This window comes from Pelobates fuscus, chromosome 7 (genome assembly GCF_036172605.1).
Source record: "Pelobates fuscus isolate aPelFus1 chromosome 7, aPelFus1.pri, whole genome shotgun sequence".
In the NCBI taxonomy this organism is placed as follows: Eukaryota; Metazoa; Chordata; class Amphibia; order Anura; family Pelobatidae; genus Pelobates; species Pelobates fuscus.
In genome coordinates this window covers 170,401,218-170,415,023 of record NC_086323.1, presented here as the reverse complement: position 1 = coordinate 170,415,023, position 13,806 = coordinate 170,401,218, and the positions used below count along the sequence as shown (strand labels likewise).

General features: G+C 42.0%; 1 protein-coding gene across 3 annotated transcripts in view; it reads right to left on the bottom strand.

Moving 5' to 3' along the window:
- The window catches only part of PHF2 (PHD finger protein 2), a 223,977-nt gene that overhangs the window by 23,632 nt on the left and 186,539 nt on the right, over nucleotides 1–13,806 (bottom strand). For all 3 annotated transcript variants that reach the window (XM_063426922.1, XM_063426921.1, XM_063426923.1), the window contains exon 18: nucleotides 4,122–4,390. In XM_063426922.1, coding sequence (XP_063282992.1) covers nucleotides 4,122–4,390 — 269 coding nt within the window. The remainder of the gene's footprint in view (nucleotides 1–4,121; nucleotides 4,391–13,806) is intronic.

The following is a 13,806-nucleotide window of genomic DNA, read 5'->3' as shown; positions in this document are numbered from 1 at the left end:
TAAAAATACTGGAGGGGAAATGGTACCAACATAGACATCTAATAAGTTGTGTTTCATTATTAAAAAACAATACTTGTAATGGAATCGAATCCCCTTAAACACAGAGGAAATAATGGGTCATACACAATTTTTACAAGCACATTCTCAATAGATAAATTCCCATGTGAAATAAAAGTTTTCACTGTTTTTTTTCCAAATGCACATATGTCCAAAATTGTATGGAACTATGACACAGACAGTAGTAAATGAAAAATACAAATTATATATATTTTTGCAAAATCAGGAGATGGCTAAAATGTGCAAATTTTAAATATCCTGATGATTGGAATTAGGGTCTATTTGTAGTTCCATAAAACATGTAATGTCAGCTGTACATTTAGGACCCACACTGGGCTAAATTAAACTATTCTGTGTATCAATACAGTGATTATAAAAAAATCTGATTTAAATTTAGCAACTTGTGTAAGGATTATAAAGAAATAGAATTTCAAATATCCAAGGATAGTTATAGGTTTTTAAATAAATATATTTTGTCAAATTATCTAAAATCCCTAAGGAATTGCACTTTTTGTGTGTCAACTGTTGTATGGTATTGTGTTTGCAAGAAACACTGCACACTTCTCTATAGTTAGACCACTAGAAAAGCAAGTATTACACAGCAGAGTATAAACACAAAACATTTAATGGTTATATATAACAATCCAAGAAGAGGCACATTAAGGGTTCTCTTTATACAAAAAGTAAATGTTATTTTTTTTATTCAGCTAATGAATGTAAAGAATACAGTCGATGTTTCAGTGTCAATACGAGACTTCAATTAGACATATCAAAATATCTTCACGTCAACTGCTGTATTCTTTATATACATTAGTTGAATAAAAACATTTACTTTTTGGATAGAGAGAACCCTGAATGTGTCTCTTCTTGGAATATATATATATATATATATACACTGATCAGCCACAACATTAAAACCACCTAATTATTATCGTGTATTTCCCCGTTGTGGAGCTCAAACAGCTCTAATGTGTTGAGGCATGGACGCAACAAGACTTCTGAATGTGTCCTGTAGTATCTGGCACCAAGACATTAGCAGCCGATCTTTTAAGTCCTGCAAGTTACAAGATGGGGCCTCCATGGATCGAATTTGTTGTTCCAGCACATCCCACAGATGCTGAATCAGACTGAGAGCTAGAGAATTTGGAGGTCCAAGCAAACACTTTGAACTATTTGTCATGTTCTTCAAACCATTCCTGAACACTTTTTTTGCAGTGTGTTAGGGTGCATTACCTAGATGAAAGAGGCCACTACCATCAGGGGACACCATTGCCATGAAAAGGTGTACATTGTCTGCAACAATCTCTAGGTAGGTGGTATGTCTCAAAGTAACATCCACTTAAATATCAGGACCCACAGTTTCCCAGCAGAACATTGCCTAGAGCATAACACTGCCTTCACTAGCCTGCCTTCTTCCCATAGTGTATCCTTCACCAAATTGTTCCCCCGGTAAACCACGCACACGGCCATCCACCTGATCTAAAAGGAAATGTGATTAATCAGGCCAGGCAACCTTCTACCATTGCTCCATGGTCCAGTTCAGAGGCTCATGCTCCCATTGAAGACAATTTTGATGGTGGACAGGTGTCATCATCACACTCTGACACGTCCCACATGGAGCAAACTGCTATGCACTGACACTTTTTTTTATCATGCCCAGCATTATATTTTTCAGCAATTTGAGCTACAGTAGCTCTTCTATGTAATTGGAGCAGACGGATTAGTCTTCACTCCTTATGTGCCTCAATGATGCAGAAATCCTAGCTTGATATGTAAATGAGTACAGACAGGCTTTGTGTTTCAGAAATCATCCTGCATTTTAGCAGAAACGCTTAGAACTGGAGCAAGGTTTTAATCACAGCTTCTTAAACTAAAGCATGAATTGTGATCCAGAAGATATTCATGCTTTTACCCAATGACAGCCCTAGAAGATACAACAAGACGCAAGGATACATTTTAGGGCCTCCAAAATCTGACAGGTCACTACACGTTCGAGAGGTCTACACCAAGAAAACAAGAAATGTTTAAAAAAAAAAAAAAGTCAGAAAATTATTATTTGGTTAGCATTTCAGGTGCATATCCAGCCATCAATAAGGGGTATCTAAACTGAAGTACGAATCATGACTGACTCAATATGTATTTTCTAACACACAATTCCCATTAGTCCTTGCCACATCAATAGATTTTTAGTTTCTATGCACCAGTCTCTACTGATTCCACATCATTGCTACTTATAGAATAGAACAGAAAGATACACTCTGGGTCTATCAGCCACCATATTGTTCAATATAGATTAGTACAGTAAGATACATCATGTGTTTCAGCCACAAAATATATTATTATAGCTTAGTACAAAATGATACATACTTTGTTACTTAATAAAAGGGGCTTTTGTTAAGTCTTGGCTGAAATAATTGGGACAAATAAATAACGCTCCCCCCAAAAAACGGTTTATTCCTTTACTTAAACATGTTAAACATTTGAGATTTATTATACGCTGAACACTATAAATTAAGTCTACACTTTTGACTTTTAGCCCCCTTTTAAGTGTGGTAAAGTAATCCTACATTAAATGAAGTGTTTTCTAATGTAGCACAGTCACTTTAAAAATCTCAGGAGTATTTGAACTTCAGATATTCCACTACTACCTTTTGGTAGTACGATAATTTAATTTAACCCCTTAACCCCTTAAGGACCAAACTTCTGGAATAAAATGGAATCATGACGTGTCAGACATGTCAGGTGTCCTTAAGGGGTTAAGGACACATGACATGTGTGACATATCATGATTCCCTTTTATTCCAGAAGTTTGGTCCTTAAGGGGTTAAAAAGACTCAGGTGTAATTAATGGAACAGCATTTCCTAAATGCCCTATTATCCTGTCAGGCTTTCTCTCATTTTAATGCTTACGGGTTAGCACCCTCTGGGGGCTGCCTGCTGGCTTTTTTTATTTAGATCTAAATTAAAGTGAATAATAAATGTTTCTTACTATGGCCTGTTGGCCACTTTACTCATGGAGTGTGTTCTCATGTAAACTGTTAAATTTTTCAGTCGCGTTATTATTATTATTAATATTATCAGCATTTATATAGTGCCAACATATTCAAAACGAGTACTTAAATGAGCTTACATAATTAAAAGCCATATTATCCACTTTCCCCACATTTACAGCATATATGTCTTAACCAATTGTCACACACCTCCTATAGGCTATACCTGCTTACAACATATTCGGTCCCCAGTCACATGTTCAAGCTCTTAAGGCAACACTTCCAGTCTTACACAGCCATCTTTCTTCCCCCACATCTATAATTACTCTTGCCTACAGCCATAATCTCTCTCTTACTTCCACAGCCATGATCGTTTCCACTACCACTCATGGTACTATTCTCTCTCTCACCTTCAACGCCATGATGCACCTTACCTCCACAGTCATTTTCCTTTGCTAATCCCCTATACATTATCTCCACCCCACACCATAGACCATTCATCAATCTCAGAGCACATTCCTGCAGACTCCACTATACTGCCTTAGCTACGTGATCTATTGTTTAAGATAAGTCCAGCATCTGTTACTTGTCTTGTGTACAAGGGACTACTTGATCAAGAGTGCAGAGATATACTACAGCACAAACATCACATCTCCATGAAGAGTCTCAAAAAGCCACCTTAAAGGAACAGGTGCCAGAAAAACAAGTGAGGAGAAATTATAGCATTATGTTGGAGACACGCCCTTGATTAGAGCACCCTCATCTCAAAATTGTTTGAGAAACAGATCCCACTGTGCCACATGTGGAAGACTACCGTAAAATGTTCTGATATCCACCCGTGGTCTATTGGTCACAGTTTAAATACCATTGCTAAGAGCCCTCATATATGAAATAATGTGTCACTACACAAATATATAAGAGTAGCTAATAATAATGGCCTTCCTGATTTAAATGTCCTAAATGTAATAGTTGCAAAGTAAAGGAATGGCTTTAAACCATCAGCAGCATGTGTACTGAATCCTTGGGTAAGGATAGCACTCGTATTTAAAACGTCACATACGGGAAATTACTTACCAAAATCTGAATCCTTAAAACATGCTCCCAGGTTGTCTTGCTCCTCGTCATAGTCATCCACCGAAATGTCATTCTTTGATGCTTTCTTGGTTGCTCTTTTAGCCCCCCGCTTGTTGGTGACAGATTTCTTAGAATTTTGAGCTGATATGGAATTGTTCTTGGACTGGTTTGTACTCCATGAGGTTTGTAGGCAGGAATCTGAAGGCAAGTTTGCCATTGACAACATACCCTGAATTGCTTCTTGTGTGCTTGGAGATGCCGGAGGTTGACTGCAGAAAAATAAATACAATAGTTGCGATTAAAAATGCATTCTCTAAACGCTAGCAATTTGACAGATCTATTTTCCACCGATATCCTAAATAAGTGATATTAAACATGAAGATGTTTGTGAACATCATTGCCCGTGATCCTTTGTCAGCCATTAGGCTGCTATGCAAAAGTGAAATACAGTATTCAGAGTCCTCAGTTTCAGTCACAATGTCTGTTTATGCAGTTCAAAACCTTTTATTAATTAGTTCACGAACTTGGCAATATTTGATAATATGAACGTCATTAAAATGTCTCAATGCAATCATAACATGGCTCAAAGCCAAAAATGTTCATGAATCAATACTCTCAGCTAAGTTTTCGAACAGGGACCAAAAACAGTACATACCACGAGTAAATATTAACCAGCTTGTACCTAGATAATATACTTGAAACTATAAAGTGTCTTTAACTAAATTGCCACCAACAACGTTCTCGGTAAACTCTTTTTAAAAAGACTTGTTTATGAGAGTTGTGTTTACTGTGACTAATGGTAATTTGCCACACCTGTAATTGTTGGGAATTTAACCCCTTCAGGACCGGCCTGTTTTTGAGATGTTGTACGTTAAGGACCAAGGCTCTTTTAACACTTTTGTGGTGTTTGTGTTTAGCTGTAATTTTCCTCTCTCTCATTTACTGTTTCCATACAAGCAGTGGTGTACACACAACCCATGGGGCCCCGGTGCGAAAACTAATCCGTGCCTCTCCCCCAACCCCCTGCGCGCCTAATCTGCATGGGCTGGGGCCGCAACACATGGCGGCGGGCACCTGGTCGCAGGGCTGCGACCCCTGCGACCGCGGTATGTACGCCAGTGCATGCAGATACACATACACTTAAAGGACCACTACAGACACCCAGATCACATCAGCTCAATGAAGTGGTCTGGGTGCCAGGTCCCTCTAGTTTTAACCCTGCAGCTGAAAACATAGCAGTTTCAAAGAAACTGCTATGTTTCACTGAGGGTTAATCCAGCCTCTAGTGGCTGTCTCATTGACAGTCGCTAGAGGAGCTTCCGCGATTCTCACTGTGAAAATCACAATGAGAAGCCGCTGAACGTCCATAGGAAAGCCTTGAGTAATGCTTTCCTATGGGCGGTTTGAATGCGCGCGCGGCTCTTGCCACGCATGCGCATTCGGAGCTGAGAGGCGGATCGGGGTGGAGAGATCCCCAGCGCCAAGGCGCTGGAGAAAGGTAAGTGCTTAAGACACACACACACACTCTCATGAACAGACGCATACACACTAGCTAACAGACACACACATTTACTGACAGACACACACTCAGTGACAGACATACATACACACTCACTGACAGACAGACACACACACTCACTCACTTTTTCAAATGGAAAAAGTATTTTTGACGAAACGCGTTATGGATATCTAATATTGTGTTCTTTTATATATATTAAAGTATTTTTGGTCATTTTATTGTGCCAATTACCTTTTTTATAGACACATAATCTATTTTACCCTGGCTTTTTAGTATTATCTTATTCACCTTTTATTGGTTTTATGTAAAACCTCTGAAATACATCTTTGGAAGTTTCCTGTACCTAAAGAAATCCTTATTATTCTTTTATCAATATTACCATACAGTGAGCACTATTGGTTGTCTCTTTTTATCCGAGAATTGGACAACAGTGACGGAGAGGAATCCATTTATATCCCACAAGCGGGGATTTTACCGCTGTATGCGCTCCACCCCAGAGCTGGTTATTAGCTCTGGCAAATGTGAGTTTTATATTATTACTCCTTTACGTCTATATTTGAATTTTACATACTGCACCATTGGTTGTCCTTCTCTCTTTTTATCTTTCATATAAAGTGGATCCACTGCAATAGTAGAAGACCTCATCACTAAAGACCATTTGTAAGGATAATATATTTTGGACTTTTGCCTTTTAACTGGACTTTTTATTACTGATTGTGGCGCAGCCTTTTTTATTGTTTTTCTTGGCTTATCAATGTTAGGCTAGATACATTAGTGATGCTAAAACAGTTGTAGAGTGGTAATGCGCTGTGCTGTGTGGTCACAGTTGGCCTGTATGCGAGGTTTATACAGGGTGTGTTGCTCTAGTGTGGGCTATTTGGAAACTGAACATTTTAATTATGTTGAGAGTGAGACTTGAGTTTGATTTAACTTGCTATTCTAACCACAGGCTGAGTGAAGACATACTGCGTGTGTCGTGGTATGGTTTGGCTAGACCAGGCTAATATAGATCGCTTATATAACATAACACAACATGCCAGCGTAATTAGGCGTGTCAAAAATTAGATGTAATTTTGATAAAACAAGCTAAATTAATAACAGGGGGGCGGAGCTTGACCGCTGAGCCGTGCAGACGCATCTGCCACGAGCTCCGATCCGACAGGCAGAAACCGGGGTACCAGCGACGAATATTGAGCCCAAAAGCGTCGGAGGGAGCACTACCCGTGTTGGGGGTGCCCCACTGCGCATTCTGACACCACCCCGGTGCCTGTCAATGCCGGGGAAGCGGAGTTACACGTGCGGCCTAATGGGGCTGAAGCAGGGAGGAGGCGGCCGCTCCTCTCAGCGAAAGACCTCACAAGCTGTTACACCTCTACCTACCCCCCCCCCCAGGGACCGGTGGGGGACATCCCGGTCTACAAGGCACAGACGGACCAGCACGGAACAAGACCACACCAACCGCCAGAAATGGCAGGGCAACAGACCCCAGAGGTACAGCCAAAATGGCCGACCAACCCGAGCTGCGCAGGCGGAATACCCGCACAGAGGCATACACATCTCCTATGACAATACTAGACCGGACCTGCGCTGGTCTCAGGGCAGCTCTGCGAAATCGAGGAGTAACTTACCGGCAAGCTGAGCAGCTGGTAGCCTCATGGCTGCGACCGACAACGCGACGCAGGCACTACACACAGGTGCCCCACGCATCCAAGATGGCCGTCCGACAAAACAGATACCGAAAGGCATCAAGGGCCCGACTTGGCCCACAAGCTCACCTTAAATCCTGCATGCGGCGGACACTTAACCCGCAACCAGCAACAAGCAAGCTACAACCCCAGCCTCGATCCTGCTCGGAGCTATGGAGAGCCCCAGAGCACCAAGCGAAGAACACACTAATCCGCATTATCCACACCGGTTCCCGCGGTGACAAGCAGATGCGACAGCGACTGGAACCCACGACGCAGCACACTGCAGAGCCTCAGCAGGACCTCCAAACGCTCCCAACACCCTTCAAGGCGCTGGGTATCGGCTGACCGAGCACTACCAGACCGGGACGCACAGCGGTATAAGTCCAAGGCCTTTACTACCATGGACGCTATCTATACCACAGTGGCACTTCCTAAGCAGAGTTTTTGTACTCCTTAAAATGTATCCTAGCCACATCACTCATTTGCCTCTCAAACCTAACGATTATTTACAATAGCCTTAATAGACAGCACAGGGATTACTCAGCTTGTCTCTCATGTTTTAATGTATATACTTTTCTTAATTGTTTAGCTCATATCCTAGGCTAGCCAATGTTATATGCTCATTCACTTTAGACATGATTACACAGCATGTTATATTTAACATTTCCTTAATAAGCAAGCGAATGTACCTACAGCTTAAACTCTTATATTGTGACTCAAGCCTCAGTCCAAAAACTGTGTGCAAAGCTTGTCATCCTTACTTATCACTATTAAGTTTAACACAAGCTCGGCAAATCACATTATAAGCATTAATATACTTTTTTGCGTAGTGTTGGGTTAAACACTATAAGTTCCCTTACTACGTATTCTAATTACGATATCTGAGCCTGTCGCTCTGCTGCCCCCCTGGTGGATAAATTTATGCATACAGAAATCTATAATTAACTGAGACCTTAAATCGCGTCTTCACGACAAAACGCAGTTCTCTATTATATTACTCACAACAAATGCACAGTGAGACCGCCAACCCGGTTAAGCGACAGTTACCCTGACGCATATCTAATAGTCTACTCGACTAATTATACATCTGCCCAGCTTAGCATGTTCATTCTATTACTGTTATATAGCTTGATATCTCTATGTTTTCCATAAAATATATATTGATGTTATAACGTTACATTAACTAAGCTGGATAACCAAGACATATATTATCACTCACCTGTTTGAATAATTCCATGTTCTAAGCTTGTTTTAAAAAATATAAAATGAGGCGGATATCTTTAGGAGATTTTGTAAACTATTATGACGATATTAGCCTGTATAACCCCTGCAAGTCTCCCTCTCTTTATTCTGTACCACCATAACAATATGCCTCAATAAAAGAAAGATTGACAAAAAAAAAAAAAGCTAAATTAATAACAGGCTGAGTTAAGACATACTGTGTTTGCTGTGGTACGGTTCAGTTAGGCCAGGCTACTACAGATCACTTATATAACATAACACAACACGTCAGTGGTATTAGGTGTATCAAAAGTTAGACGTAATTTTGATAAAATATACCAGATTGAAAAGAGAGCGCATGTACGAAAGAAAAGCCTAAATGGTAACCAATATAAAATCTAAATAGAGCATTATTTTTAAACGGGGGCTCCAATAGCCCATATTAGTAAGCATCGATAAGCCAACATGTGAACTTCCACTTGTGTGAGGTAAACTTTGAACGTTCAACATATATCTGTAAGGCCACTGCTATCCAGGGTAAGACATTTTATGTTATAATACATGCTAGATAAATGAGGTAAACGTTTATATATATCAGCAGTCTAAGCTAGTTCAACGTTCATAGAGTGTGCTACAACCTGGCAATTTTCAATGTAAAAATATTTGACCATTATATTTGACCCTGTAACTTTCAAAAAAGCTATACAACCTGTACATGGGGGGTGCTGTTATACTCGGGAGACTTTGCTGAACACAAATATTAGTGTTTCAAAACAGTAAAATGTATCACAACAATTATATCATCAGTAAAAGTGCTGTTTGTGTGTGAAAAATGCAGAACAAATTTAACTTTCACTGACAATATCATCGCTGTGATATGTTTTACTGTTTTGAATCACTAATATGTGTGTTCACCGAAGTCCCCTGAGTAAAACAGTACCCCCATGTACAGATTTTAGGATGTCATAGAAAGTTACAGTGTTAAATACAGTGCTAGCAAACTAAATTCTCTGGACTTTCGGCCTTGGTTGTCAGGCAGGTCCCTCAAATTGCAATCAATAAAATTACTTAATTATGTAAAAATATTACATAAATATGCACGTAGAATTTAAATATATATGCATATTTATATATTTGAAGTCTACGTGTATATTTATATAATTATTTATGTAATTTTGTATATGGACATATGTATATTTCGGATTATTTTTATTTATTAATTTATATATACATAGATATATATACAATTTCATTCTAAGTGTATTTTGATATAAATATATATATTAATATAAAAATACAGTTAGAATAAAACTTCATATAGATATATAATTTTATTTTTATTATTTTTATGTTTTTAATTTATTTTAATTTACTTATTATTTGTATTTTATAATATATATATATACAATATAAATAGTTATTATATATATTATATATATATATATATATATATATACACGTGTGTAATTTAATTAGAAGTGTATTTTATATTAATATATATATATATATATATATATATATATATATATAAATATAAATATACACTTAGTATGACATTATATATATATGAGTGTAACGGATCCTTACAAGTCCCTGGTAGCTGTGAAGCAAGCAAGGGAATTACAGTTCAAACTTCTATTCGTTTCATTGTCTCCTGTTCGCATGATTTAAGTGAATCCACAGTGTAAAATATAAGAGGATTCGACAGAATAAACCGTTCGCATGATTCAGTACGAATTCCGTGTGTAAAGTATAGGTGGCCGCCATTTCGGGACTTTTACACGTGTTCGCGGCCATCTTGTGCACGAACAGCGGTATTTGCCTGTAACCGCATGGAACTGAAAACGGATACACAAACAGGCGAACACCGCTGAGTCCTCCAGACCTCCGTAAATTCGTACTGAAACTACCGAACGTCCCACCATTCGGTAGTTATGCTTAACCATCTATGGGGATTTCAGCGACCACCGAGATTCGCATGGATGACCAGATTTTCGGGTCTTTTTACCGTGCGAAAGGAGACCGACCGCAAGGCCAAAACTCATGGAACTAATTTCGGCTAGTTGGTCTGTGCGGTCGGTCAAAACTTTGGAACTCTGTATCTCCCGAACTATACATCCGAATGGGCTGATTTTTGGACATATTGTTCCCCTGAAGGAGAGCTATCCAGCTATCCAGGATTTAAAGCTGTACCCCTTGTTTTTGGGGTACATCCAGAACTTGTGTAAAAATGTGGACATTTTAATTATGTTATGTGGTTATCTGAGGGGAGGAGACGTGGGGGTGTTACCATATGTATGATTGGTTGTTTTCATCCTCCCCCTGGGAGTGTCCTGTATGTATCTGTTCCTAATAAAAAGCAGGCTGGGTGTTCCAGTCCTCAGTTCATCTTGACCCTTCAAAACGTAGCCTCGTCTCGTTCTTGGAAGGGGATTATTTGGGAAGATTACTCTGCTCCTGTTTACAGCTAAACCTGACTCTCTCTGGATATCGTGGATGGGATTATACCAGCTTTACTTCTCCACAGCAGCTTGCAGGGAAAAGGACGTCTCCAACAGCAGATACCCTCTCAATACCTGGGTAGCCGTTACATTGGTTGGCAGCGGTGGGATGGTCCTTTCATCCAAGGAGCAAGCCCTGAATGGAGACACAGTATGCCAAGCTAAAAAGGCCCACATTGAAAGATCTATTGGAGAGTCGTGGTAGGAGCGCCAGTAACAGACCACGGAGAGAGCTGATAGCAGACCTACTGGAGCTAGATGAGATGGATAGGTCCATGGAAGTCACTGAGCCCATGGCACCCGTCAGCGAGGACGATGAGATTACTGCAATTGTACGGCGGAGATTATCTTTATACCCAGCCACGTCCGTGGAGCTAATAAACCAACTGATCCGAGAAACAAGGGAAGAGATACAAACTAAGAAGGAGCAAGAAACGGCACTGGTAAGGGCTAACCAGCCTATTACACATACAGTTCCTACTCCTCCACACAATGCTGCAGTAAAGAAAATTCCATTTACTGCTTTTAAAACCTTTGTGGAAAGTGAAGAAGAAATTGACGGTTATTTGGCAGACTTTGAAAGGCAGTGCTCCCTACACCAAGTACCACCAGAGCAATGGGTCACTATTCTGGCTGGGAAGCTATCCGGAAAAGCAAATTAGGCTTTTCGAGCACTGACTACGGAGGAGATTGCACAGTATCAAAAGGTAAAAGAGGCACTACTCCACCGGTACGCTGTAACCCCAGAGACATACCGTCGCCGCTTCCGGGAGTCCAAAAAGAAAGCGGTGGACTCCCACATGGAATGGGCTAATAAGTTACAGCGAGTGGCATCACACTGGATGCAAGGATGCAACGCTAGCACAGGAGAAGAAATATTACAACTCTTTTTATTGGAACACTTCTTCCAAGGTGTATCTGCTGACTTGCAGGATTGGGTAAGGGACAGACGCCCTAGCAATTTAAAGGAGGCAGCTCGGCTGGCAGACGAGTACGCCGAAAGCAGGAGAGTAAGCCAAAATACCCCAAGGCCAGCTATCAAAGTGGAGCAACGGTCCCCGGCTGCCTCGTCTCGACCAGAGTTCCGGGCTCCCATACCACCAGGGCCAGCTCGGCCTCAAGGACACAACAACTACCCCCGAGACTCGCCTAGGACCATCTGTCACCGGTGCAACAACCCTGGACATATCGCAAGGTATTGCACGCTAGGACCAGCCGCTAATAATAATTGGAGGCGCAACCCCACCGAGAACAACACCACACGTACCTCTGCTGCCCACTGTGTAGAGGCCGAGATGGGCCCCGAGGAATGCTTGGGCATTTTGTATGAGGCGGATCCGATACAAGCCGCCTCCCCAGATAATCGCCAGCACCATAGGCAAGAGGTACGCGTGAATGGACAAATAGCCCAAGGATTGAGAGATACGGGGGCTACCACTACTTTGGTGCAGCGACACTTGGTAAAACCAGAACATTTGGCCAAACACACCGTTGCTGTCCGTGTTGCAGGGGGGGCTGTATTTCGTTTACCCACGGCCCGGGTACACTTGGGCTGGGGGGTTGGGTCAGGAAAGACCACGGTGGGCATCATGGATAATCTACCAGCTGAGGTCGTCTTGGGCAACGATATTGGCCCTCTGACTTCAGCCTACTTGCCCACCACAGATGCAGCTTGCCCCGTAACCACCCGAGCCCAGAGCAGGCTTACCGATGACGCCACCACAGGCCAGGAGACCCAGGTAAGCAACACACCGACACGTAGGTCACACATAAGGGAGAGGCCATTAGCTTGGGACACCCCAGAAGAGTTTGGGAGGGAGACTAGAGAGGACCCCACCCTACAGACGTACCGGGAGATAGCCGCTAGTGGGGGGGATGAACATGAACGTTTTGTATGGGAACATGACCGGTTATACCGACTGACTGTGAGTAGGAAGAAGGGCTGTGCCCCTTCACAGAAACGCCAACTAGTGGTACCCAGAAAGTACCGGTTGGAGCTTCTCCGAATTGGCCATGATATTCCCCTAGCAGGACATTTGGGGGGTAACCGCACAACCTATCGGATCGCCCAGACCTTCTTCTGGCCAGGAATTTCCAAGGATGTGCGGCGCTACTGCAGTACCTGCGACATATGCCAGAGGGTAGGGAAGAGAGGGGATCACCCTAAAGCTCGACTGTCACCTATGCCCATAATCGAGGAACCATTTAGCCGGGTGGCAGTCGACCTGGTGGGGCCCCTACCTAACCCTAGCCCATCCGGTAAGAAATATATACTTACTGTGGTGGACTACGCTACCCGCTACCCGGAAGCCGTCGCCCTGACAAATATCCAGGCCGACACTGTCGCCAGTGCCCTAGTGGGGATATTTACTAGAGTAGGTTTTCCCCGAGAAATACTGTCGGACAGGGGGACTCAATTTACCGCAGATCTGACCCAACAGTTATGGAAGGTCTGCGGTATTCAAAACCTCCTCAGCTCACCCTACCACCCCCAGACGAACGGTCTCTGTGAACGCTTTAATGGTACCTTGAAACAGTTGCTGAGGACCTTTACCGCGGAATACAGAGATTGGGAGCGATTCTTGCCGCACCTCTTGTTTGCATACCGAGAGGTGCCGCAGGAATCCACTGGGTTCTCCCCGTTCGAACTGCTCTACGGAAGAAGGGTGCGAGGTCCCCTCGACCTCATCCGGGAGCATTGGGAAGGGGAGATGGAATCTGAAGGGATCCCTATTGTACCATATGTTCTGGAGATG